The sequence below is a fragment of the Dermacentor silvarum genome, chromosome 1 (genome assembly GCF_013339745.2).
Source record: "Dermacentor silvarum isolate Dsil-2018 chromosome 1, BIME_Dsil_1.4, whole genome shotgun sequence".
NCBI classification, from domain to species: domain Eukaryota; kingdom Metazoa; phylum Arthropoda; class Arachnida; order Ixodida; family Ixodidae; genus Dermacentor; species Dermacentor silvarum.
The window spans coordinates 411,399,838-411,427,610 of record NC_051154.1 but is presented as its reverse complement, the minus strand read 5'-3'; the positions used below and the strand labels follow the sequence as shown (position 1 = coordinate 411,427,610).

The following is a 27,773-nucleotide window of genomic DNA, read 5'->3' as shown; positions in this document are numbered from 1 at the left end:
GCCCAAGGAAATTACAAGAACTCTGAGAACTATCGTGACTGCGAGCGCAGCGCTCCATGACATGAGCATGTTAACAGACGATATAAATGACCGCTTTTGAAAATTACTCATTGCAACATAAAACATCGCACTGTTAAGCACTCTTTCAACATAATTTAACCATTTTCTTTCAGGTTTTACTGTGAAAACTTATTATCTTAAATATAACAACCGCACAATAACAACACACTCAGTAGCAGACGACGCGTGCTTCACGGCAAACCTCTGACCGCAGCGCCACTCCTGCTGTCATGATGCGGAGAAGCAGTGAACTACGCCGGTCGGCACACCTACCAATCTAGCCACCGTACTGCGGTTAAACAAATTACAAGAGGACCTATCAACAAGCCCCTATAGCTGTTATCGCATATGCAGTATTCGGAATTCGGCTGCAGCAAAGTCGTCATGTCAACGCAGAGACCCTCGCGCTACCCGTGCTTAATGTCAGCTTCTGAAAAACGGATGTGTGTGTATTGCTCATGATTGCGCATAAGCGGTTCCTGCTTCTAGCAATATTCTTGCACCAAACTTAGCAGCAAGCACCAACCCAAAAGCTCACGTCTGCCCCTGAAGCCGCAAATGATCTGTGTGTGCAATGGAATTTGTGTTGTGAACGTTAACCTTAGCACCAGCCTGGTTCGTCCGCCTCGGCGCATGTGCTGTAATTATTCATACAAGTGCTCTCTGAATATTTCAAAAGGCGTAAAAGCCGACACCACATTTTTTTTAGGAGCTGCAGTCACTTGTGTACATAGTATCGTATCATTCTGACAGACATGGGTGTCGTCTATTTTCTCGTCCTGTTTCGTGCGCTGTTAGTGTTCTGTCAATCTGTATCAAGAAGCTTAAGTTAATATGCTGCAGTACGTAGCGCAGCTGCGTAGCCCCACGGCTAACATTAAAATACCTTGTTAGGAGTACATTTGTTTGTTGAATAACAAAATCGAACGCTAAATATTTGTATTCGTAGTGGCAAGTGTAAAGTAAGAAGCTATCGAAACTATCCGCTAATAGCATACATGTGCTTCTACCTGCTTGAGCACATTATCTTAAAAGAGGCTGAAAACCCCAGATAACCAGAACATAGGCAACTGGAGCAGCCACTATGGTTCCTTTCCTGGAAATGAAAGCCAGCATCCCAGTCGGTTAAGCTTGTCATGTACTTAACCTATATTAGACCAATGTTAGAGCATGCTAACTGCAGCCATTTCAAACTAGCTTATTTGACCAAAATAAGAAAGTGCAAGGAGAGCGTCAAGGTACAATCTAATCTGGTATTCCCAAACCGATTGTATTAGCAAAACTTTATGCCTCCCTGAATTGCTTGCGTTAACTCAATGCTGAAAACAGGGGAAGCTGATTCCCTTCCTTGCTGTTGAAAAGCTGCTAGGATCGCAATAACAGTCTACTTATGTTCGGAGGGAAAGTGAGGGGCACTGACAATACTAACTCTAAGCTTTTGTATGAGCTTTCACCTTGAACGAGAATGAAATAAAAATATTTACCATTCCAAGCCTCAGAATCCAAACATTCTCAAAATTTTGAGGAGCCACATTAAATTTTTAGATATAGACATAAAAAGTGGGCCTTAGTACAAATACACACTGAACACATTCGAGTGGTTGAGTGGCCAGCTGCGAATGCAAAAGCGTCCATAGCTGCTACCTCGAGGTAACTGCTAGGTTGCACGTGTGTTTCTCCTATAGCCCATGTACCTGGCAAGGGGAATGGTTATGCGTAGTCCTGTGCTTTTTTTTTTTTTTTCAATAGGTGGTGGCTAGCTGATTCCATCTGTTTATGTATTTATCATTTGTGCGCATCTTATGTGCATGTGTTTGTATCATGTTCTGATTGTTATACGTGCAGTGATGCAAGCATCTTTTTTTTAATATATTGCACCACAGTCATTTATTCAACTTTGTGTTGAAATGTACAAAATGTGGCCACCCATTAATGGCCAGGTCAGCCAGCAGGATTGGCAAAAAATATGACGCAGATCTAATGCACTTGCTTGAATCGACATGAGGCGAAGCTTTCACACAACGGTCAGTTAAACTCTAGAAAACTAACTGCAGTGTGTACAGTTGTCCTTATTTCACTCGATGCAACACGTACTCATATGTAATGTTTGCTTATTCACCGCACTGATCACATAATGTAATGTATACATAGCACGGCCAACTCAATCAAACGTCGGCTCACTAAGACTTCGAACTAACCATGAGTCTGAGTTCGTTTAAGCCTGACTGAGTAGAATTTTGGTGAATACGAGTAAGAGCAAGCTTGGTTGAGTAAACTTTTAGTGAATATTGTCATGTGGTAGTCAGGGCAAGCTCATCTGAGCATAATTTTAGTAAATATGAGTCAAAGCAAGCTCAGCAAGTAGATTTTTAGTGAATATGACTCAGTTCAAGCTCACCTGAGTAGAATTTTGATGAATGTAAGTCAGAGCAAGCTCATCTGAGTATAATTTTGGTGAATATGAGTAAAAGCAAGCTCGGCAAGTAGATATTTGGTGAATATGACTCAGTTCAAGCTTGCCTGAGTAGAATCTTTGTGAATATTAGTCAGATCAAGCTCAGTCGAGTATAATTTTGGTGAATATGAGTCGGAGCAAGCTCGGATAAGTAGAATTTTGGTGAATATGACTCTTAGCAAGCTCGACTTAGTAATGATGGGATAGGGTTATACGAGTTTATGCAGTAATACATGTAAGTGCAGACTCATTAGCAACATTGCCTCCATCTTGATTGGCAATACCTACGCCTCGTGATGAGTCAGCACACTTTATGAGCTGTGGACACGCAAGACCCACCCACGCTCGAAAAGATACTATCATTCATACGAAGGAATGCAACCGGCTGACTTCACTGCACAATTTTGATCGGCTTTTGTTTAATGTGTTATCTTCGACTTATAAAAACCAGATGTCTGCCTGCTTTTTGCATTATTGCATGTGTTCTACAGGAAGTAGAGACAGAGAAGCAAGAAAAGGCAAGGATGCTTATGGCTAAGTAGTTTCTTAGAATACTGCGATATGTTACAACCAGCATAAACAAAAGTAATTCGATGCCCTGAAGTAATTAAATGTGCAATTACCTTTTAATGTGAGGGTTAACCCTTCTTTGCAGTCCGAAACTTTTACCCACTTTCCAGCTGTTCTGGTCCGAAACTATTTTGCCAGTTTGTGGCGCCGCCAAAAAAACCAGCAACTGTAGAAGAAAAACTCGCAGGATATTTATTTTTTCTCTTGCATTCTGCAGGCAACTCCTCTACCGATATTTGAGCAGCGTGTGATACCGCTCAAAGCATTCTCCTGGGTGCAGGCCAGGGTTGTTACTGCAGGTTTTGCAGTAAACCCAGTTTCCCTCCTGCCTCCGTTTGTTTTTCGATCGCTACAAACAGCACAGTCTTTGCTATTTTGGCCTGGGAGCTTGTAGATGAAATGGCTCCTCCCATCTAGCCTTTCCTCGCACTCCTTCCATGCAGACGGGCCCCGCTTTTTGGCTCTAGCCCTCACGTCACCCACCAGCTGTTGGAAGAGTTGCGGCAGTACTGCAGGTGTCGCTGCTCTTTCTCAGCATGACTCTGCAGCTGTGTGCGCCTCAAAATAAAGCTATTGACAATGGAAACCACTAGAAGCTTTCACTAAATGCACCACCGTAAAACGCACGCGATGAAAAAGTGGTCATGCTTCTCAGCGAACCGCGCGAACGTGCCGTTCCGCGTGCAAGTGAGAACGCCCTGGTATCCAGAAGCTGTGCTGAACATTGTGCTGCACCCTAGTGAAAAGAGAAGTAAACTTCAACAAACAAAGTTTATTTATCCCTCAAGAGACGGCGCATCATGTATACAAAGAATGCACACGAATCGCAGTGAGAAAACCGCAAAATTTAACCCCCGAACACCCTTGTCGGGCGGTGCCCGACAGCGGACCGTTACGGCCGTGTTGCGTTGTTGGGCCCTGCCCGACAATGGACTGCAAAGGGTTAATACAGATGCAGTAAGGATAAAACGTCTGCAACACACTGAAGGTTTATTGGTTTTTTTTATTCAGGAGAAAAATGTTGCATCAGAAAAATGAGAAAAAAAATGTTTAAATATTGCTTCGAAAACAAATTGGCAATACTGTTTATTCCCAGTCAAAGCGTTAAATATGCTACTGTAGAACATTCATTACAATATCCAGTTTGCACATTCGCTTTGCGTCTCGCAGAGGAAGTAACAGAACCTTGAAATGAGATAATTCATTGGTGAAAATGCGCATGAAAGGCCAAACCGACTTACTGCAACTAAATGGTCGCGCGTATAGCGTGACCTATAGTCCTTAGCATTTGTCCGTAGTTGCATATTCTTTGAATTGTTCCGTCCGTAAAAGCATACCACGATAAAACTGGCGTTTTCGTATATCGCGAGTTGTCTCCAGAACCAGAAAATTGGGACGACATCCGAAGGCCATGCCTTCCCGTGAGGGATGCCTCGTAGTATTTACCAACTCGCAGCACGTGTGAATAACGGAAAATCACGCAAAAGTACGTACTATCAGCACCCGAAGCCAACCTAAAAAACAGCGTCGCCAGATTAGCAACGAAGTGCCTCAACAAACGCATAGAAATTACAGAACCAAATCTGACCTACGAGTTTTTATCTGCACTGTTCGCGTGTCGGTGCTGATGTTACGTACCGATTGCGCAATCCAAGGCTCCAACTCAATTAGTTGCACTGTTCGAGGCTTGTTGAGCCAATATTTATAGACAAAAAAGTATCTATAAACGTTGCGTTGAGCGACTGCTGCCCTTTTCCAAAACAGACCGTGAAATAGCTCTCGTCGCAATTTCGATGGAAAATCCGATTGCTGCGACGTTGCAACGCTGCGACCAACCGGTTGGTCGCAGCCGAAAATCGCAGAATCGGCCCTGCGACTGTGATTTTCGTCGCGTGCGACGGAAATCACACTTCCGGTGTGAAAATCGCACTGCAAAATTGCACTATGTGAAACGGCCATTACCCCGAGCCTTTTGTTTTAGTAGGAGATTTTAATGCTCATTTTTCCCTTTGGGACCTTTTGTTTTGCTCATTGCACCCTTTTTGAGCCTTTTGTTTTGAGCCTTTGATGGAAGCGCTGTGCCACTTGCACCAAATTGTAATTTATTGCATGTATTGTGCCATGCCTTGTATTGTGCCATGCTATTTATTGTGCCACCTACTCAGAATATTCAAGCAGATAAAAAGAAAAAAAAAAACACGTTCAACTTTTTTTGCCGCTCAAGTATATATGAGCATATCTCAGGCATGGCCTGGGACCCACCTCTCTTTCTCGATCCGCCAGTGTCTATGAAGGAAACGGCAGTGCCGTGAGGAAGTCCGAATAATCAGAGCATGGGTAAAATAACTTTCACTGCCAGACATATTGCAATACCACCGATACTTGGTTTGGCCAGTTGGCCGAAATGCAATTCTATATCTTTCTGTTTTTCTTACTCCTATTTGTCACTTTGTCAACTTCTGTGGCACACGATTTCTTGCTATGCAAGTTTTAGATATTTTCGGTTGCTTCGTGGTCAATTTTTGGTGTCTACATGCCTTTGATTAGTGTTGTACATCTGCCGTATGTAGTTTAAAAGTCTAAACGAAAGGCTCAGACAAGATAACAACAGCATAAAATTTCCTCTGGGCGATGTAGGCGTAAGGATTGTGCCATTTGCTCATCTCCACGCAGCCCAGTGTCATTATCAATGTTATGAAGCTTAATCCGACCAGTAGAAATGACTGGTGTGGTCCCTAGACAAAACAAGGTTACAGAGTAGCGACACTCATTGTCCTCCTCACTCTCTTGCTTACTCTCCCTTTTCTACTTTATTCGAGTCTGTGATTGGTGAATTGCTTGCACGTGATGTGCTAAATCACTAGAGTTGATATTTAATGTATTGCAAAAGGTTCAAAACTAGTGCGCATGCGCTAATCATCTGGTTGGATTTTTGCCAGAAGAAAAGGCGTAGCCAAGTCATAGGACGGCGTTTTAGAGTGTGCTACAGCAGCTGGCATAAAAAAGCACACAGCACTGTAATAATCTGAATGAGAAGCTCCTTCCAGCTCTGTGGAAGGTACTTGCGCCTCGGACAAAGAGGAAGGCGAACGCATCAAAATGTTTTCGTCCGCGTTTTGTTGCCTGCTACCAATGCCTGTAGCGTCCGTCGTCGTGCAACAATATGTAAATGGGGCGTGGTAGCTGACATACTAATTATATTCACGTTGTGCAAGCACCTGCGTTTCCATACCTTGCAGCCTTGGCTCTGATAAACGCCGCTTATGAAGTTTTTGTTTTTTTTAAAAGAGGGAAACGCCGCCTGCGTCGAAGCCCCGAAACAGCTGTATGACTAGGCCGTCAGTGCTAACACGCAGCCGGCGCCGGTGATACATCACAACCACAAGTGTTTCGGTGCTGTAACTATAGGCCGTGTTTACTTGAAGGCTGGGGCTTCGTTTGATTTGCAATACACTTTTTCTCGGCAGTTCCTTCAGGTTTGCATAGCCGAGAACAGGAGCAAACGTCCTTCTGAATATGCTCGCTTACGCTGCGTCGTCTGCTCGGCGTCTAGTTGGCATTTGCTCGTTACCGTCATCGTGTGGTGGATTATAAAGTAATAATGCAATGAACCATTAGGCTTTTAAGGTGTTCCGCATCGTCAATGCATTATTAGCGTTAAGGCTGTGGTGCACATCTGCTAGGTTAAATTCAAACCTCTTTTATACCTCGGCATCTTCTGTGTAGGCCTAATAACTGGAAAACGCAAGAGCTGATCTCAATAACAACGACAAATCATACCTAATGTCCTGCCCTCAGCGTGAAGTGAGGCTAAGTGATGGCTGATTTCATCTTTTATTTCTTGCCGTCGGAGTGCAGAGCAAGTAACAATCGTGAATTTGGATCGAAGCGGACGCATGCGAGGTGCCATGGCTAGTGGTGTAAAATATAAAAGATGCAGAACCTTGCTAGTTGGACAGCATGCATTATGTTTCTTCTTATACTGTATCTTATACTTTGAACTAAGCAATTGCTTAATCTATGTGTGATTGACTTCTATCAAACATGCATGTTTCTATTCGGCGTGATAACTCACACGAAACATTCCCTTTTTTGTGCATGCCCTCATTAGCTTTGATCCTTCTAGGGGGGGCCCCAGTGCAGTTCGGGGAGGAGGAAACCAGCAGGAATGGAGGAGTGGTGCTACCTTGAAAACTTGTTTTATCTAGGGACCTTAGTGCTCACGGCAGCGCAAGCAAAGCACTGCAGGTGACAGCGCCAGGTGCGCTGATGACGTTCCGATTATTATAAATCGTTATTGCTCTTTAGCGCCTTATCCATCCGTGTCGAACCATTATTTCCCATTTCTGACTATATATCTATGCATTATGTATATAACTGTTTTCCTTTGGCCACTGGATAGTCTGTGTTTAGCGCATCGGGTGGCTGTGCTGAGGAACCAACCATCGGACCAACTGCAGTACGTACGTGCCACTCTTGCCAACGGAGTACGTGCCACTGGGTGTGCAGCAGGCAAGGGTCTCGGCAGGCTTGTCTCTGAGGCCATTCTTCGAGACAGTGCAGCGTGTCCAGAAAGAAGCCACATGACGCGTTTCTGAATGCTCGCACTGGCCAGCATGCCAGGCAGGCCACATGCAGGCTTTGCGGCAGTGGCGCGGCGAATGTTCTTAGGGAAGCACGAAAGAGGAGTCCCGCTACGGTACACGAGACATGGCTCGTTTCAACAGTGGCAATACGTTCGGTCTGTATATTGATTCAATGCTAATGCATTACTGTCAACAGTCATCGTGACATGGCTTCCGCCACTTTTTTTACAAACACAAAACTTACCGGTGGATACCGGTTGACGTTTCAGGGCTATTTGACACACTTTCGCCGCCTGTGCTGCTACCACCATCAAAAAATTCTGATGCAGACTCATCGAAATCCATCAAAATTGGCCGTTTCCGAGGGGCAAGCTGTGCGCGACGTCGATGCCATGTCGGAAGTTAGGAGTGGTCATCACGCCTGACTAAAAAAGCGCTTTAAAAGTTCCCCCCTACTGTGAAAAAAAAGAAACGCCTAAACCAAAACTAGAAACAGTTCCTTTTTTAGGGCCTGGATGTCGCTAGCCGCCCAAAAGCGCTCCGAGCGTGGCAAAATTTGGAGCTGAAATCATGGATAGTGGGCTATTGATTGGGTATAGGCGCGGACAGGAAAGTGCTAACAGCGTCTTCGTGCAAACAAAGTGTCGGACGCACAAAAGAATGCGGACTTCTAAGCTTAGCATTGCGATCAGTACGTTAAACCTTGATATAACGAAGTCACTTAACTTTTTTATATTGAAATTTGACCTTTTATGAAAATAACCGAGTCGCTGATAGATTTTTCTTACCCGGAAGGGGCTGTAAAATTTTACGAACTATCAGGCAGTCGAAAAAATGAATTAATATGACAAAGAAAGTCGCAGTTTGTCCCTAAAGGTGAAGCATTGATAGCGATAGCAAAGTATTAGAACACTAAACAAAATAAGGTTCGTAGTTTTGTCGGGCGTAAAAATGTTTGTAATCATTCTGTTATTAATTAGCTAGCATGGTGTCGCACACGCACAGGCAAACGTGAACAGATGTCAGTTGCTGTCATAGCGCTGAGAGTGAATGCTTCTACTGCCTCTTTGCTCAACGCATCTAAAGATTACGCAATCTCCCGCATTAGGCGTGCACTTGATCACATCCCTTCATTCCCCTTAGCTCGTCCGGGAAGACTGCGCGCATCAAGCCACCATCCTTCTTTCCTTTGCACCCACAGCACATGTCAGGATCTCATTGCACTTGTACTTTATACGGAACATGATGACAAGAGGGTCATGCGTTTAGTACTTGTACCACTACCACCGTGTAAGATATATACTCACGAAATGCGATCGACCAGATAAAGTAGCAGCAGCGCGTGTCCATCAGCCTGGTGACAACAGCGGATACCTATCGGCGGGACAACGCAACTTCAAGAGAGAAAAGGTTTTATTTACTGTTGCTAAACCGGCGCTTCACGGGAAATCCAAAATCATTCAGTGACAAGCAAAAACTAGGTCACCGTGGTGAAGGGAGAGCGTGGGGGAGAGGGCATCATCTCGGCGGAGCAGATCAAGAGCAGATACGGCGGCGCGACGCCGCGTGCAGAGGCTGTCTTCTGGTCGTTTGTGTTATCCACACATTCCTTATTCGTGCAAGCTCTCGCCTGCGTTCTAACTGCAGTTGTGTTGTGCTGCCAATAATAGGTATACGCTGCCGTCAACGGACCGACGGACGCGCGCCGTTGCTATTTTATCTGATCGATCATGTCTCACAAGCAAGCCGATAAATGTCCCCACCTAAAGAGAGTGTATCTTACACTGTGACCATTACTCATGTTTATCAGACGCTGCTCTGCTCCGGTGGCAGCTCATTGTTGCGTGGAACGCGGTTTGAGTTGTGCGTTCGCAAGCAACCGCACATAATCCAGCTATTTTACCATCTGCACCCGCGGCAGTTTTCATTTATTTCCTTGGCATTCCTTCACAGTGGCAGTGAAATATCATTATATTGAAATTATATTATATTGAAATTGCGTGTAAACACACTTTGTTATATTGTAGTTCAAAATACATGGTGTTTCTGGTGAAGAAGTTACAAAAATATCCTTTGGTATAAAGAGAATTTTCTTATATTGAAGTTCGTTGTATAGATGTTTAACTGTATATCAAAGACCATTCTGTAGTGCAAGTGATTTGCGACATTTGTGTGCAATAAGTAAGTAAACTTTTGTGCATTCAACATGGCCTTGGAGAAATAAATCGGCAATTGGCACTTTTCACGATTTCTGGAAGCTCCAAGATGTACTGAATTTTCGGATAAACTTCAGATATCATTTTTGATATTTTGAATTATTGATAACGTATCGAACTATTTTGCGATCTCCTTCGAGTTCAATATATCTGGTATCGACTAAAGTGCATGTGAATGTCGCCATGTGAGTAATTTCAAGCTACGTCGTAATGGCTTATCATTCTAGTTGTCGGTTACAGCTTTGCTGTCCAACCACCTTCGTAGCGTGGATTGGAGACCAGCTATTTTCACATATTTCCAGCCACTCAATGAATACATGTGTATAGGCTAACTTTTCATAATGACTGGAATGTAATTATTCGTGAATGCTCTTCCCGTACTTGGTTCCAAAAAAAAAAATACTGATGTGGATGGTTCAGGCCGCAAGCAGGGTAAAACTTTTTTTCAGGTGTACTTTAAAACAATTATTTCCTTAAAACAATTAATAAAAATCGGGCATATTCAGGTATGAAAATGCACTCTAGTTACGGCTCTTGTGCCAGCCATTTCACCTAAAATAAAGTTTGTTTCTTATAGGTTTTCATTGGCGTCATAGCTCTTTCTCTGGCACTCTGGTTAGAAATAGCAAAACTTTAGCCTCTTGATTCTCCTTGGATCTTTTTTTTCAAGTACAAAAATGTTACATGCTGCTTAGGACATGTGTCATTGGATCCAGGCTGCACAAGGGATCAGCTTGTGCACAATGTGTCGGAGAATCTCATTCATGGTGCCAGTTTATTTGGCCATGTAGTGGACTTGAGTTGTTTTTGAATGATTTACATGAGGTAAATGTTTCAAGCAGCTGGCCATCTTCCGAGTGTGTGCCTGACAGTGTCGTGCGTGTGCCTCACAGGAGCCCGTGGAGGAGCTGGATCCGGAACAGCTGCTGGACATGGAGGCGGACGGCCGGCTGCATGTGCTCTTCGGAGGCACCAAGGTGCTCCAGCACACACCCCCTGCCAAGGCCAGCACAGGACTCAGGCGTGCGTGCACCTTGGAGTGTCTGGCATCCACTTCCGTTCCCTTTTGAGATGAGAAAATGATTAGTTCCACATTTGTAAAGTATACATCAAAGTTGCGGGGCTCTCACAGGAGTACTGACCACCGCGGGTCCGGCCTTAGCGAACCACGGGGCCGCGTCAGCCGTCACGTCATAGTCTAGCACACATGCTCAGGCCGCAAAAGGGAGGGCACCGAGCGCTACACACGCAAGAGAACACAGTATTGCCCTAAGTTAGTTAGTGGAAACCGTTCATTTGTCTCCGGCGACACCCAACACTGCACAAACGCCCAGTCCCGGGTCGCCGTGGGAATCGCGGAGCTGCCGCTCCAAGGGTGAAAAAATGCAGACAGGGGCGCTACTAGCACGTTGCTTGGGGAGGATGGCTCCCCGCGACACGCTGCTAGGAGAAGTTCCCACAGCTATGCTGCTTGCTCTCGTGGTAACCAATGGGCCCAGTCTCGAGAGATTGGGCAATCTCCCTCGGCTTGGGCCTCCGAAAAGTGTGGCTCGGCGTAGTAGGACCACGTGCGAGCACTAGGCACTGCTCTTCGGCTTAGCGCTTGGAAAAGGATTGACACAAGGACGCTCGCCATTGGTGCAAAGACTCCGTAGGCAAGCTTCAAGTTTGAGTCCTACAAAGGGCGCTGGCGGACAAGAGGGAAACGTGCACATACCCAGTGCTGTCACGGAGAGATCTCCGCTTGCTTTGCCGTCCGTGGCGGCAGTGCGAGTGCCACTGCCGCAAAATAGTCTGTGGCAAAGGCCACTCCGACAATCATCGCAAGTGGAAAGGGTGTGGCGTAGGGATGACAAAACAGGCCTGCACGAAGGTGACGGGGCATACCTCAATCCCCACATAGTGCAACTTCCTATCACTGCACTAGTATGGTTTTCCTAAAAGTACTAAGTTAACTGAAAATACATTGCCTAGTATCAGGGTTCACCCCAAAAATTTTTGAGGTGGGGGGGGGGGGGGCACATTTTGCAACCGGGGGCATGGGTACACACATGTAGCTAAGTCTTTCTCTTTCTTTTTTTTTTTCAATAGGACCATTTTGAATTGTAAATTCACAAATTTTACACTTTGGATGCATAACGAAACCAACGCGAGCCAGCGACGCATCCTACCGCAATGCATCCTACTTTGCCGGGACAAAAAAAATGCACATCTCGCCGATGTCAAAATGCGCGAAAAACATGCATCGTTCGATTCAAAGCTGCATTGACCAATAGGAGGGCTTTCTGTGTCTGTGTAGCAGCAGTGACGAATAACGACACTAGTTTTTTCATTTTTCATTCACCTCTTTTTCTTTACTTCTGCATGGCAAAATTCACCACTATGGCTGTTTGAAGGTGAGATCTCTCCTCTTTACGATGGTTCGAAAATGGCGGCATTGTGTCAACGGAAGATTTTGCACTCCACAGTGTGATGGCACTTCCCGATGCCCGATTTTTGCTAACGCACACTAGAAAAGTGCGACTTTCGTAACTTCTACGTCAGGCTGACCAGTCAAGCTGAATTTTGACTGGTCAGCCGGAGCAGTGGTCCACCTCCGCCCACTGGGGGGAGAACCCTGCTAGTGTATTAAAGAAAATTTATCTAACAAAGAAAGACACTTCTGCTGTTGGTATCTTTTTAAGTTTTTTATTTACTTTTTTATTTATTGATACTGCGATCTTTTACAGGGCCTTAGGGTGGGCATACAGTATACAAGTAAACACCCGTTGGAAATGGCAAACATAATTCCAAGAGAAATCGTCAATCAATTCATCTTAAGTCAAAGTCAAAGAACACAAATGCAAAAATATAAGATACCGATGCAACACAAGGATATAAGTGGAACCTTGTTGATATGATTCTGCATAATATGTTTTTCGGGATAAGTTTTTTTTTTTGTTTTCCAGCCAAGGAGCAGTGTATTTTCATGCGGTTGATACGATCACGTGTTCACCTGACATTGGATGATACAACTGCAAACTGGTATTTCTGAAATTCGTAGCCTTATATTGAAATTATCTAGATTAAGTTACATTCCAACGACCCACGAACAGCGTATTACGGGCCGGCAACAGTAGCGGAAAAACGTGTGCCGCACCCCGCAAAAGCTGCTGCGAAGCAGGTTTTTTGTGCCGTGGGAGGGTTCAGTCCTGGACCGACTTACATTGCTGCACGCACGGCGGCAAACGAGCCGCGAGCAAAACACACCAATGAGAGCTGCCCCTTCAGTGATGTACGTGCAGGAAACTGGTGTCATGTGGACCCACACGACCGCTAGCGCTATTCTCGCACTCGTAGTATCATCTGCTCGCGTTAGCTTTTGCTTACGCTTGTTTCGGTTGGCTTTTCAGGCGAGATCTTCATGCGGTCATGTGGCTGAATGAAACGCCCACCCTCATCCGCCAGTCGTATCGCTCGTCTCACGCTGCTCTACGGTGTTCTTTTGTTTCGGAATTCTTGGCCTCGTGGTGCCGTGACCTCCGTAGCTATGTCAAGGAACTTATCTTTTAACACTTGTTTACGGACTTCAAAAAAAAAAAAAAAAAGGAAGGTACAGCAAAAACTGACGAGCTGTTTTAAAGTTGCTCATTAAAAGTGTGTTGGCTACAGCAGTTCGTGTGGTGTCGTGATGCTGCTCCGCATAACACGCTTGTTATGCGGAGCAGCATTACTCGACGCCGCAGGAAGCCTTGCTAGCGAGTTGGTCACCAAGTAAGCCTGTTTTCTTACGTTTTGGGGCTTGCTTTGGATTATATGTTTTATTTTCTGGTTCCCGCGAAGATCGTATCAATGATTTTCCACTGTAATGTAGTACAAAAGATGTAAGGAACTAAAGATGGGTTTCAGACATTTGTAGTGACGTGATACTGCATCATTAGTAAGATTATTCCAATCTGTAATCGTTCTGGGGAAATAGGGAAACAGTCGAACAGTTTATAACGAACTCGATAGTACCGTGAAAAGTGGTTGTTATATCAGTAGTTAGTTATATATGGACTCGCCTAAAAACGCTCAAAAATTAACTGCACTGAAGCTGGCATCAGCAGTTACAATTCGGCAGCAGTTTGGTGTGCAAACCAGATTTTCAGTGTTATTTTTGTTCCCAGTGCGTTCCCACACCTAGCTGCAAACTCCTGTTGGAAACGTCCATCTAAAGAACGAAATGCGGCGTCATGTAACTCTTTCAAAACAGCGCCCGGTTCTGATCATCTGTTATTTCGAAAGTGCAAGTGGAGCCGCCATTTTTTATTCGAGAGCTTGTGATATAATTTGTAACCAGCGGGATATGACTGTATTCTGCACACGAGAGCGAATAGTTGTTGTTGGCTGGAAGTGTAAACTTCGGAAACTACTGCGGCAAGCCGCCATTCTGCAAAGGTCTCGGACATCATGGTCTCGGCATTATGACTGTGCATCAGCCACTCAAGAGCTTTAAAATTACGTTATCTATGTCGCTTTGGGCAAAAAATAAAAAAAACGATGTTCGAACGATAATATCACCGCCAACCGTTATGAGCAATGCGTAAACGAAGTGCACCCGAACCATGATCTCCTGATAACGGCGTAGTAAGTTAGTGCCGACCCTTTGCAACATTGCGTGGCGGCAGCGCGTGGTGCAGCGTTCTCTCCGACTAGAGCTGCGTCGGCAGAAATGCTTGAGCGGCTGTTGTTCCCATGGGGGAAAGACATAGATGGTCGTTCCAGATCATTGAAACAGGAGTAACGCACATGGTGCCGTGCGGACAATTGCGAAGAGTGACGCTGTGGTGGCGTTCGATACTGTGCTTGCGCACGACACGCGCCATGCTGTTTCAAGGCGCGCCTCCAGTCTGGAGGTGTGCCTTGAAAACGCGTGACCACGCGGGACCTTCTTCGTGGCTTCCGAAATCCACGCAATGCGGTCGCTTGCTATCTCAAAGGCCATATCATCGTTGCGGTTGGAGTGAAGCGGAGCACGCGCTGCTGTGTGCCCAGTTTGGTGGCACTTCCGTGCTTTGGCACTTTGCGTGTGCCTTCTTTTTACCGTGACGGGTTCGAAGCGTTCGTTGTAGCAGTACGGCGATTTAAATAACGTTTGTTGTACCTGGAAGCAGTTTCCATAAGGATGTCCAGAAAATCGTGAATGCACTGAAATGTGGTCGTTATATCTGGGATTGTTACTAGTGGGTTCGACTGTACTAGTAAAGTTCACGTGGGTACATCGAATTGTGAAACTTCTGCAGCACCGTGCTTAGATTTTTTTTGTACACCTTGTCATACTGCAAGGGCTGTCAGTACGTCGTGTGAAATGTAACATGTACCTTCCGAGCAGCATCGAGGAACAAGCAACAAAGAATAACAGTGCCGATGTCAGCTGCGCGTGGTCGGCCGGTTCCTGCAGATTGTTGGCTTCTCCGCAGCACAGTGTAGCCCATTTTGACCACGTGATGGCGTTTGACTATTAGTGGCACTAGAATCGCTGGAGGCGGTGTGAGTGGTGCGCAGAAAACAGTAGGTACGTTCGATTCGCCTGCACCACCTGAACCAGTTCACGAAGTGCAACAGTGGCGCCCGCTGAACTACGCCGTTCGTTTCAAAAGGTGCAGGAAAGGCACGACATGGCTGGTTCATGATTTTGCAGCACCCACTCCGCTGTTGGTACCGATGTGGTGCAGGCGTAAAGGTGCGGAGCAGCAGCGCAGCAGACGATGCAGCACAGAGGCGCGGGCGCCGTTAGAACCCCACTTTCGCACATGTGTCTACGCGAGTGTGGTGTGTATTTATGCCCCAGAAGCCGATCATACCTGCAGTTCAGGACCTCTCAAACTTACGCACTTCGTGCACATTAGTCGGACATAACGCCTGCACCGCGTCTGCACCGTGTCGCACTGTGCCTGCACCACAGAAATTGAACTTATTGTGAACCGCCATGAACTGGTTCACAGTGGTGCAAGCTAATCGAATGACCTTAGTGGCAAAACTGTGGCTCCCTAACGGGAGCCTAGCAGTACCTCTACTTGATGATGATTTAATGGCATCCCCTTTGAAAGGGGGCAGTGACAAATAGTCACCTAGCCTGCTTGATCTAATCAGGTATGCTATACATGTTTTTATCTAGCATTTTTGTATACATCTGCATTATCTTTTTTTACCTTCAATATCTACCTTGTACTGCTACCTATGGCTGTAAGAGATCCGGTTGTATCCATCTCTTCCCTGCTTTTTTTTCCACCAATACTCTAAACCAGGGGTTCTCAAGCATGTTGGTCCCAGGGAACCCTGCTAAGCTCAATGAAGTGCCAAGGAACCCCCCCCCCAATAGGCTAAGCTTTGCGCGCAACATGTTTGGGGCCATTGGTGGTGTTTGGCAGGCTACTTTGACGGTGATGTGCAACACACAGGGTCCAAACTGGGTGCAATCGTTATGAGCCAAGACAAGACAGCATCGCAACCAAAACATATGCTGAGAAAGAATGGCAGTTTTTAGTGCTTATCGCACTTATAACATTTCATCACCAGAGGTTTTAGAATTAATGCCGACACTACTTTGAGTACAGTAAAACGTCGTTAATTCGGATTTCACTGGAACGAAAAAAAAAGTGTGAATTAGCCGAATGTCGAATTATCGAGGGTATCAAGAAAACAGTAAACAAATGCTTACTACGTCAACATGCTTTTATTTACTGAATGAATCAGCAAATCATGTTTCTTTTTTGCACAAAAGCAGTGTGGAAGCTGCAATTCTTGTCATCTCATGACTCATTATATAGCGCTCGCAGCGAGGCTGCGGCGTCTGTTTTCGTCTGAGACGCTTTTCACTACCATGCGCACATACCTGATTATTTTGTCGCCCATGAGCTGGTCGCGAATAAATCGTCTGTTCATCGCGATGTAGCCGGTGTGCTTCATCTTCAACAGCTTTGCAATGAATCAAAGCGAAACTACTGTTTGCCGCAACTGCTGCGGATGAAACTGCGGCCGCTATCGACGCGATCATGGACCTTGCGGTTCTGAAGGCAGGCAGTCGACGAACGCACCAAGTCACAATGAAACCGTTGTGGCTATCGACACGATCATAGATGGCGGCTACGCATTTACGAAAGCACGTGGCCAGCCGTCAGCGTGGTGTTGTGAGCGACGATAAACGCAAGAATAAAGGCTTTAAGCATACAATTGGGCACAAAGCATTCCGGCGTTGCTGTCAGACACGTTTCACGTATGATTTCCGCTGACGACAAATGTGGACGGATGTGGGCTCCGCTGCTTCGTTACAGTTGGACACTATCGCCGTTTTTGCTCCATTGCGCATTTATTTTTGTAACCATTCGACGTATACATCATCGCGCACGCTATCGGCCTCGATCTACAAATGGGAGAAGTGCGCATGGTGGTAAGCTACGGCCTTTGACATTTGAGTGCAAAAGCTTAGGCGCGCTGTCCGTGGCCACAAGCTGGTGGTGGATTTATTGCGCCGTTTGCATGTTTCTGTTACACACTGTGATGGTGCTTTTTGACACTCGGGAATGGGTAGTGGAGGTTCTTTGGATCGAGCGCACCTCGCGCTCGAGCCACTTGGCGAGTGCGCAACCAGGAAAATTTTATCAGTGGCTGATAAACCCCGAAGAGCGGCCTGTGGAACCCTTTGTTCCGTGGAACCACTTTGAGAACCCATGCTCTAAACGTCTCTTGCTTATCTCGACTGCTGTACAGTTGATGCTTATGTCCACTTTAAACCCAAGTGCTTCTGGATGGTGTACGTTACCTATGGTTCTTACTGGTTAAATCCCTTCGCATTCCATTAGGATGTGCTGAGTGGTCTCTGGATCTTTGCTGCAGTATACACATGCCTCATCTAGTTCCGAATATTTGCTCCGGTATGTTTTGATCCTTAGGCAAACGGCTCGAGGCTCAAATAGCAAGGTGCAGAGTTTCCCTTATAATTTCTTTCTTCTCATTCTTGTAAATCTCCATTGTCCTTCTTGTTTCCATTCTTTGCATCCAATTCACGGTCTCTATTTCTCTCACTTTCTTTCTGATGACTCCTGGTTGTCTATTTACAGTTTCGATTATCCTGTACTTCCTTGACCTCTTCCTCCATTCTGTGTCCACGCTTTTCATGTACAGATACTTGTGCACTTTAGCCGCCCATTTATTTTCATCCATGTTCCTGAGCCTTTCTTCAAAACTAATTTTGCTCTGTGCTTCTCTGACTTCAAAAGAGGCCCAACCCATGTCACCCTGCACTGCCTCATTTGTGGTTTTACCGTGGGCTCCCAAAGCCAACCGGCCTACCAATTTTTGGTGAACTTCCAACGCCGACAAGATATCCAATTTTAAGCACAGAATGGCATTTGCGAATGTTAGCGCTGGCACCATTACTCCTTTCCAAATTCCACGCACCACCTCATACTTATTGTGGCCCCACAGTGCTCTGTGTTTCATTATTGCTGCATTCCGCTTCCCCTTTATTTTCAGATTATCTTGGTGGTTGCTTGAGTAATTCTTTCCTTCGTTTATGTGCACACCTAGGTACTTATGTTGCTTCACTATGGGTATTACTTGCTGTTGAATTGACACCACGAAGTTACTCGTCTCTTCATTAAAGACCATAATTCCTGATTTCTCTGTGCTAAACTTAAGGCCCAGATTTGTCGCTGCATTGCCACAGATATTCCCAAGTATCTGTAAATCTTTTTTATTGTCCGCTAGTAGCACAATGTCGTCTGCGTACATCAGTCCAGGGACCTTCTGTTGCACCATTTGTCCATTTCGTATGTAGGAAAACGGCTCACTCGCCACCCTTTTCTTTTTGCAGTATTTGTTCCATCGAAGGAGCACCTCTTCTTGTAATCCCAACTTTTTGGCTTCTCGATGATCCCTAGACGCCAGCTTACGCTCTTCTATAGCTTGCTTTATTTCCTTGTTCCACCACTTACGTGGTTTCCTCTTTCCAATCCAACAATTTTTTTCCTGTCGTATTTCCTGCTGCATAATGTCTACCAGTTCCTCATATTCCCAGACTGCTGTAGGAAAAGCCTCAATTTTCTTCTGTGTTTTTTGCGATCCGAGTTATTTGCTCTTCATTCATGTTTAGAAGTTCTGATGCTATTGGTTCATGTTTGGTGTATCTCTCCCAAACTTTAATGTTAAACGTCTGTGATCGCTACACAGACTATTTTTTCCATGTTTGTTTATTATTATTTGGTCTTGCTATTCGTAGACCATTTCTGAGACTGAGGCTTAGTCAATACATGACTGCCTGTTTCCGCATTGCCACATTACCTGTTCATGACACTTATTCTCCCTGTTAACTACTATAAGGTTCTGTTCATCACACAGATCCAGCACTAGAGAGCCGTTGTAATCGGTATATCGGTATAAATCATTCATGTGCGCGTTCATATCTCCCACTAATACCACCTGGCCCAATTTCTGGCCCGATTTGTGGCCCAAATATCACCTGGCCTGCACCTGCGCGATACAGCCACCTAGTGAGCATCTGGCGCACTGTTAGGAACATGTTTGCCAATGTACTAGGGAGCCGAGCCTACATGCAAGTGCTGTTTTAGGTGACAACTTTTGTGAGGGTACTTGCCGCCGCCAGCTAAATTGGCGGGTGACGCCAATGCATCTCTACGTTTTAGTTAAACAGGCTAGTAAGCACAGTCTTTATTACAGCACACTTCGAAAAGCACCCTTTATATGTTACGTACAAGCGGAAGGCAACGACAATTCTTAATGCAGTTCACAATTTTGGCGTGAGATGATACTAGCACGAGCACGCAATCGTGCCTTATAACTTGTTGCTTTATATGTGGAGCACGACATGCAGTAGAAAAGGAAAAAATGTTTAATGTGCTAAAATAAAAGGTATCGGGGGGGGGGGGGGGGGGGGGGGATTGCCCACGGCACCCTGCCTCGACACACCGAGCCCTGCGGTTGGCGCATGCCTGCGCATCAGCCGCGGTCCGGTACAAGCTCGAGGAAACAATAGACGACAACCACGTGTACACTCGGACAGCATTTATTACGACTTCAACTAACACTTCGAGCAGGCCAGCTAGCTATAGTTGACATCGCTGAGGGTTCCCTCGAAGAGAATAATACACTAGGTAAAGAAGGGCTTCCGGCTTACCAACTGGGGAATACGGGCGGCCGTGGCGATTGCCGCGGCAAGAACGCGGTTGACTAACCACGTGCGGGAATACGGGAGCGGCGGCGGAGACTTCCGCTATCGCCGCTTGCTGGGGACCAAAGAGACCCGGGCGATGTCAGCGGGATCTCATGTGACCCACCCGGTGGCGCTGATCGCGCTTGCGATTCCCGTGTGCCACCCGCGGAAGGAAAGTTTCCCCTCTCCCAACTCTCCCTGGCGCGCATGCGTCTGCCGCGATGTTCGCTGCGCGTGCGGCGGTCATGGGACACGAGGATTCCCACAAAGGAAAAGGCAACTAGTATATTTAAGATGTATGCAGGTTTCGTGTGCGCATTGGTGCAAAACTAAATAAAGGAAATTTAATAGATCGCGTGCCAACATATATTAGGCATTCAATCAGAGCGTGACAAAAAAGAAAGGAAAAAAAAGTGGGCAGCTTGATCTAGTGGTGCAAGGCTGGAGTAAACAGCAGTGCTGGTGATCGGCCTAGCTTCTTCCAGGTTTTACTAGGTTTGGCTAAGTTTTGCTAGGAAATGCCAAGCGCTGCTAGGCACGGTATTCCGAATCATCTCGCCGCCGACACGCAGGTTCTCGCTTGGCCGCGCAACGAGCTTCAAGATAGCACGCGCCGCGCCGCGCGCATGCTCTCCTTCCCTCTCCTTAACGTCCCATGTCAAGGCAACATGTGCACGGCACGGAGAGGAGGCAAAGCACACGCTGCTCCGCGAGGTGGTTGCTAGGCAACACAGGCAGTACACATTATGGCCAGCTTAAACAGCTCCGCTGTTAAAAGCAGGAATGCGCTGCAACTTCTAGCGAGATTGGGAATCGAAAGGGCTACTCACCAAATTTGGTGGTAAATAGCGGTCGAAATTTTTTTATTGTCACCACCCTAAAACAGCGCTTGCATGTAGGCTCCCTGCAATGTACATCTGGTGCCATCTTTTGTTTTTTTGTTACACATTTGCTGTTACACATTTTGTTTTCATTTCACTGACCCTCGTATTACATTATCTTGTGTATTCACACCCCGAAACTTGTTATTGTTTTTTTAGTGCAATGTCTTACTTGTGAATGCTTTTTTTTTATGCAGCTAGCAATAGAAATGTCTTATCTTATGGGATGGTGTGTTTCCATGATATATCGAACTCCCCAAGGGCTTGATGTCACGCTGGTGTTTGTACATTTCCAGCCTCGGACAATGGTTGTGTGGCATACGTGCTGAAGACAAGCTTTGGCACGGCCCAGGGCAAGCTGCTGCGCACCATCCTGTTTGGAGTCAAGCGGGTGACAGCCAACAACCTCGAGACATTTGCATTCATCCTGTTCTTGCTTCTGTTTGCTGTTGCTGCCGCCTCCTATGTTTGGATCAAAGGTGCGCTTCATTTTATTTTATTTTTATTGCAACTATATGGACACTCCAGGCATATTTCTGCTGCCACCGTGATGTTTTGTACGAAGTCCAAGTTAGATAACATGGTGGCTGCGCGCTGTTTGCTGTGGGTGCCAGTGAAAGCTTGCGAGGGTGAGCTGAGGATGGTGGCTCGAGCTCGTGCGCACGAGGGAGGAAGCGCGCCGGCTTAGTGCGGCTACGCAGGCTCTATCTTGAAACTTCAGAACGTGATCTGCGATGGGTACAAAGTCTAGGTATGCTGAGGGCTGGTAGCTTTGTGTGTGCTGTGTTCTAGCCGCTTAATTTGCGTAAAGCGAGCCGCAGCACCATTCGCTCGCTGCCGCTCTTCCTCACGCCAGCATTCTGACTGCGAGTGTGTCAAGTGAGGTGTGTGTTCATGTTTGCCTGTGCACGCGAGACATCGTGCTTGTTAATTTAGTTAGTGAGCGAATGTTTACAAGTTTATACAGCCGTTAAAGATGATATCCTTACTTTGTATAGCTGTCTACTAATTTCCTATCGCAATTCGGCTTTTGGGTGAAACTGCAACTTTTTTACATGTTGGAGCCGGTCACTGGGCTATTGTGGGAGTACATAGTACAAATAAACAGTGTCAAAGCAAGTCAACATCTAATAAAGAAGCAACACAGCTTAATGTCAAAATAAATATAGACAAGTAAGCAAAGAAACAGTTGTAAAATGAACAATGTAAACAAAGGTACGCAAGAAGGAGCTCATTCTAAGGCATTCAAAAATTCTTGTTTGGGCTGGTGGCTTTTGCTGGTGGTCGTGTCATGTGAGCAACAAAATCAACCGGCCTGGCATCTTGCCAATTAAAGGGAGGCCATTTTAGTGCTTCGTGTAAGGGCCCTGAATAAGCACTGTGCAGTGGTCGCTTTGCGGCAAAGAGCGCCATTAGTGTTGGAAAATCACTGCAGCTGAAGTGGGCAACACTGTCAGCACCTTCTGCAGCGATAGGTTGCATTGTTTAAGTTCTATACGGAGTCAGATATATGGCATTATTGTCTAAACCAACTGACGTAACATCCCATGCAAAAGTGCACCACCATACTGTGCGTGTATCCAACTCCCATTCACCGCCACATTCAATACACAAATGAACCCACTTGAGCAATACTGGTTTTAACAATATATCGGATATAATGCACCATTAAATGTTGTGTGTTCTATGGTAAAATTAACTGTCTACTACAATGTTCCCATGCTGCCGTTATAACAATTAAATCTGGCTACTGGGTGTGTGCCAACCTCAGTGTCTTCGCACAGTACCCCGAGGGTGCTGTCGGCCGTATACTTGTAGGGTTCTACGCGTGTACCAACATAGCAAGGGCGAGCTTCCCACGACGGCATGCCACCAGACACCACTCCGTAGGCAAGGCCTGCGTGCCTCTGCAGGAGTCGACGACTAAAATTGCGGTTTGGTACTGAGTCAACCAAATGCATTGCAGTGACTGTGTGGCACTTGGAAAGCAGAGGAACCACCTTGACCACCAAAGTGAGGGCACAGCCGGCATGGGAAATATTCAAATGGTGGCAACTTGGTTCGCAGTTGCCATGTTTTCGACATTGTAGGCTCACTGATCAGTCCGAGAAATCGAGTGAGACACTGCATATCATTGGAAATTTAGGTCGCCATTCTACATTAGTGCCGTGCAGTTCTTGGCAGTGCCGGGGGAATTCCAAATAATCGACCAGATTGGAAAATTTAGTGTGGACTTTTTTTCCTTTTTTTTTTCGGTGTTACTTTGCTTTATGCGAAGACCGTGGATCCTCAGATGTTAACCGTTCAGCATTAAACAATTTTAATGGATGCAAAAATCTCAGTTGCATGCTTCTATTCTCAGATGTGCGTGGCTGCTTGTTCTACGTGTTTTGCATCTGTGCAGCCTTTGAAAAATGTTATTTTGGGTCTTGCGTTATAAACGGTCTATGCTGTATGAGCATAGTTGAGAGTCAGCTCTTGTCCTGTGCTGTGCTTGTGAGCAAAGCAAACTACAAGATCACAAGCCGTGTGATTGTTGCAGCAGCAGTTGTAGCATGTCTTCCTTCTCGCTGTGTAGGTACTGAGGACCCCACACGCAACCGCTACAAGCTGTTCCTGGAGTGTGCACTGATCCTCACTTCGGTGGTGCCCCCTGAGCTGCCCATCGAGCTCTCCCTGGCTGTGCACACCTCGTTGCTTGCATTGACCCGACTCGGTCAGTGTCCTTCACAGCAGTCCAGCGGGGGGAGGCACAACTAGTGACGGATCACAACTAGAAACACTACCGGAAAGAGTGGGAGCTTAGGGAGCCAAACTACACTTGTCAGATCAAATCCCACTGCTCAAGTGGGTGCTATGTGTGTCCTACATGCCAAGGCATGGTGCCTTGGCAGGTGACACAGTGGCGGGCAGGTCGTCGCGGCAAGATGGCGACCATTATGTTCAGACCAGTAAAATGCTTCGGTGATTGGGCGTGAGGTCACGGGCTTGACTGGTGTCCGGAAGCCGAGATTCTGTCTGCGTGTGACATGCCGGCAACTACCCCGAACGCTTTCACGAACTTTGTTTTTGCATTTACTGTGCAGAATTGCGAAGGCTTGCATGTAGGCCGAAAACTCGAAACTGAATTCTCTAATAACAGCCTAATCTGACAGCGTTACATCTGCACAGTCAAAGGTCATGCGCCTATATCGAGCTGCGTGACGAGCGAAAACCAACCGCTACGGCAGGGTCGACCATCGCAGTATTTCAAGTAGAATGTTATCAGTGAGTCGCAACACAGGGTAATATTAAGTAAATTTTTTATGCTGTTGTCAGTAACATTTTTCGAAAGACACATCTGAAAGGACACATTTATAGGAGCAAGGTCATGCTGAAGGTTTTCAACACGCTTCCGAATGCTGTACGTAGCACGTCCAAGTACTTTCATGCTTTTTTAAGCCACTGTAGTGCTTTTTAAGCACATTGTAGCATGCCACCGCTTCATAGCGGTACACAGTAAGGGCTGCGATGAAAGAGGGGGGGGGGGGGGGGGGGCATTTTTAGTGTTGATTGAATCTGTGAACTAGTGCCCATTTACTACTTTCACATGCATTGCCCACTGTAGAAGCCCCATATAATATTGTTAGCAATCGCTTTAATCAACCTTCTCTGAAAGTTCATTTTCCTGCTCGAAAATGCATTTTTGGCTGTGCCGAAAGCCACCCCGAATGGGCATGGGCCAGTAGCAACACTGATATATCGACTAGATTTTCTTTTATAATGCCTTACAGCTCATTTGCACATTCTTCTCTTTTGCCCTCTGTTGCATTGTCATAAACATAAAGGCGGTTTTGTTCTTCTTTTGGTTTTCGTTTTGTTGTAGGCCCTAACTGTCCAAGATAGCTATTGTGTTAGCCAGGCACCTTCTTTGTGAATGGCAACATGGTAGGACTAATCAAAATTCGGAGCAAGCTGCACACCCTTGGCACTGCCAGCCACCCTTCCCGATTGTTGTACCTTGCAGGGGTGTACTGCACGGAGCCCTTCCGGATCCCATTTGCTGGCAAGATTGAAATCTGCTGCTTTGACAAGACTGGGACACTCACCTCGGACAGTCTCGTTGTTGAGGGCATAGCAGGGCTCAAGTGAGTTGCTGGATCTCTGGTTTCTTTTGCATCACGGGAACATTGAACCTGTTCGAGACAAGGCGTGAGCTCTCCTTCAGTTTCTAGGCTATAGTTTTGCCTGTTCTATCAAGCATTTTACCAGCGATAATATCTGGAAATGTCCACACAGAAAGACCAAATTAGGCCTTGGTAGTGTAAATGGGGTCTCCGAATTTCAATAAAGATCAATATTAACAAAAGCTGTTGCATGCAGTGGAACCTCGTTGATACAATCTTCACGGGAACCAGAAAATAAATCGTATCATCCAAAAATCGTATCATCCAAAACAGGCTTACTTGGTGACAAACTCGTTAGCAAAGCTTCCTGTGGCATTGAGCGATACTGACTGCCCCACATAACATGTGCATTATGGGGAGCAGCATCTTTCGACATCACACGAACCACAGTCAACACACTTTTATTGAGCAACGTTAAAATAGCTTGTCAGTTTTCGCTTAACTTTCTTTTTTTCAAAGTGATAGCGATTGTTTGATTCTAGTCACACTGGAATGTCTGCTGCAGTCACTGACGATGAAATGTGCGGCACGGTTTTAAACTGTTTCTAAACATCGAATTAGATAGGCTTGTTCAGGTGATCATATGGGAGATGCATATTTGAGTTTAGGACGTACAAATGTTTGGTAGGCAAACTTCCGCGTGGCAGGGGGGGTGTCGTGAAGATTGCGCTTTAGGTAACTTAGCATACAAGATGCGTCTGCTGTTATCTTGCTAATATGAGTAGACCAAGAAAGGTGGGATGTGAGGTGGATGCCTTAGTACTTATAAGATGAAGTTGGATGGACAGGATTACCATCAAGGAAGTATTCAAACATAGAGGCCGATCGCTTTCGAGTGAAAGTCATTTTGTTACACATATCAACATTTAAGGTCATCAGCCAAGCTGAGCACCAGGTTGTTATGCGATCAAAGTCTTACTGCAGAGCGATATGATCTCATGGTGACTAGATTTTGTGACAGATTATTCAGTCGTCTCCAAAAAGGGGCGAATGGATGACGTGATATCCGACAGAAGGTTGTTTATAAAAAATTAAGGACGCGTGTAACCCTCGGCTATCTATCCTTTTCCCGCTGTGCGCACGTGTCAAAGCGGCCAAATCGCACGAACCAGCACAATCGTGTGTTGAGAGAGAATAAAATAAAGAAAAAAAACGAAACCACTGAGGTGATTGGGGTGGCAGGCGCAGCCTGTACAAAAAATGATGCGTGTGACCCTCGGCCAACTCCGCACGCCAACGCGCTTTATCGTTCCATCACCGGCTGTGCCACCGCTTGCATCATGCCGCCTCGAGGGAAGTATCCAATTTTTTCCGTAAAGGAGAAATTATGGCTGCAATAGAAGTTCATGCTCTGAAATATCAGATATCTAAGAGCACACTGCTGACCATCATGAAAGCCAAGAACAAGCTTCGGAACAATGCAAACCGAATGCGGCATGCCTCCAGGTTGGAGGAGTGTCGCGTTCAGAGCATGCCGCGCGATGTGCGCTGCCGCGTGCACCAGTGTGGTATCGGATGCCACGATGGCGTCACTCTCATTTTTGCACAATTGTGCAAAAATGAGAGTGAATGAAATGAGGCATGCGCATTATGCCTGTTTCAACAATTTGGAACGACCATTTATCTTTCCCCAATTGGAACAACAGTCGCTCAAGCGTTCCTGTCAACGTGGCCCGAGTCAACAAGAACGCTGCCCCACATGGTGCCGCCACGCAATGTTGTAAAGGGTCGGCGGTTACTATGCATTATCAGGAGATCACGGTTCGGCGGCGCTTCGTTTACATGTTGCTGATTGTTGATAACGGTTCGTGGTGACGTTTCACCTTTCGAACATCGCATTTTTTTTTTTTTTTCGCCGGAAGCGACATAGATAACATAATTTTACGGCTATTGTGTGGCTGACGTGATTGCAATGCCGAGACCATGATGTCCGAGACCTTCACAGAATGGCGGCATGCTGCAATAGTTTCCAAAATTTACGTTTCCGGCCAACTAGAAGGCTTCGCTCTCGTGTGCAGAATACAGTCATGTCCAACTGGTAGTAAAATATATAACAAGCTTGAGTAAAAAATTGCGGCTGCACTTGCAGTTTCGAAGTGACTGGTGATCGGAACCGGGCGCCATTTTGAAAGAGCTACACGACGCCGCACTTAATTCTTTAGATGGACGTTTCTAACGGAAGTTTACAGCTAGGTGCGGGAACGCACGGGGAATAAAAATGACACTGAAAATTTGGTTTTCAGACCGTAGTTCTGCCAAATTGTAACTACTGATGTGAGCTTACGAGCAGTCAATTTTTAAGCGTTTTTAAGGGCGAGTCCCTATATAACGAACTACTGATATAACGACCACTTTTCGCGGAACTGTTGAGTTTGTTATGCAGTCGAATCTCGTTAATTCGAACACGCTTAATTCGAACTTCTGGTTTATTTGAACTGACTCTGTGGTCTCGTTAAAGTAATGTGTATTCCAATGGGCAAAAACGCCTAGTAATTCGAATGCGAAAGCATTTGCGACACTAAATTCGAACATACCGCGCACTGACAATGCTCTCAGCAGCGCGCCAAATCACGTATCAGCGCCTCTGACTGGCATTGCTCCGACACCGCCATAGAGCAAAAACATAGGAGAGACCCCTCCCCCTCAA

At 45.9% G+C, this 27,773-nt stretch overlaps 1 protein-coding gene across 1 annotated transcript in view; it reads left to right on the top strand.

The window, feature by feature from the left end:
• LOC119447187 (endoplasmic reticulum transmembrane helix translocase) overlaps nucleotides 1-27,773 on the top strand; it is a 265,907-nt gene that overhangs the window by 62,111 nt on the left and 176,023 nt on the right. The window contains exons 6-9 of the mRNA XM_049663732.1: nucleotides 10,757-10,910; nucleotides 21,257-21,439; nucleotides 23,539-23,676; nucleotides 24,967-25,087. Coding sequence (XP_049519689.1) covers nucleotides 10,757-10,910; nucleotides 21,257-21,439; nucleotides 23,539-23,676; nucleotides 24,967-25,087 — 596 coding nt within the window. The remainder of the gene's footprint in view (nucleotides 1-10,756; nucleotides 10,911-21,256; nucleotides 21,440-23,538; nucleotides 23,677-24,966; nucleotides 25,088-27,773) is intronic.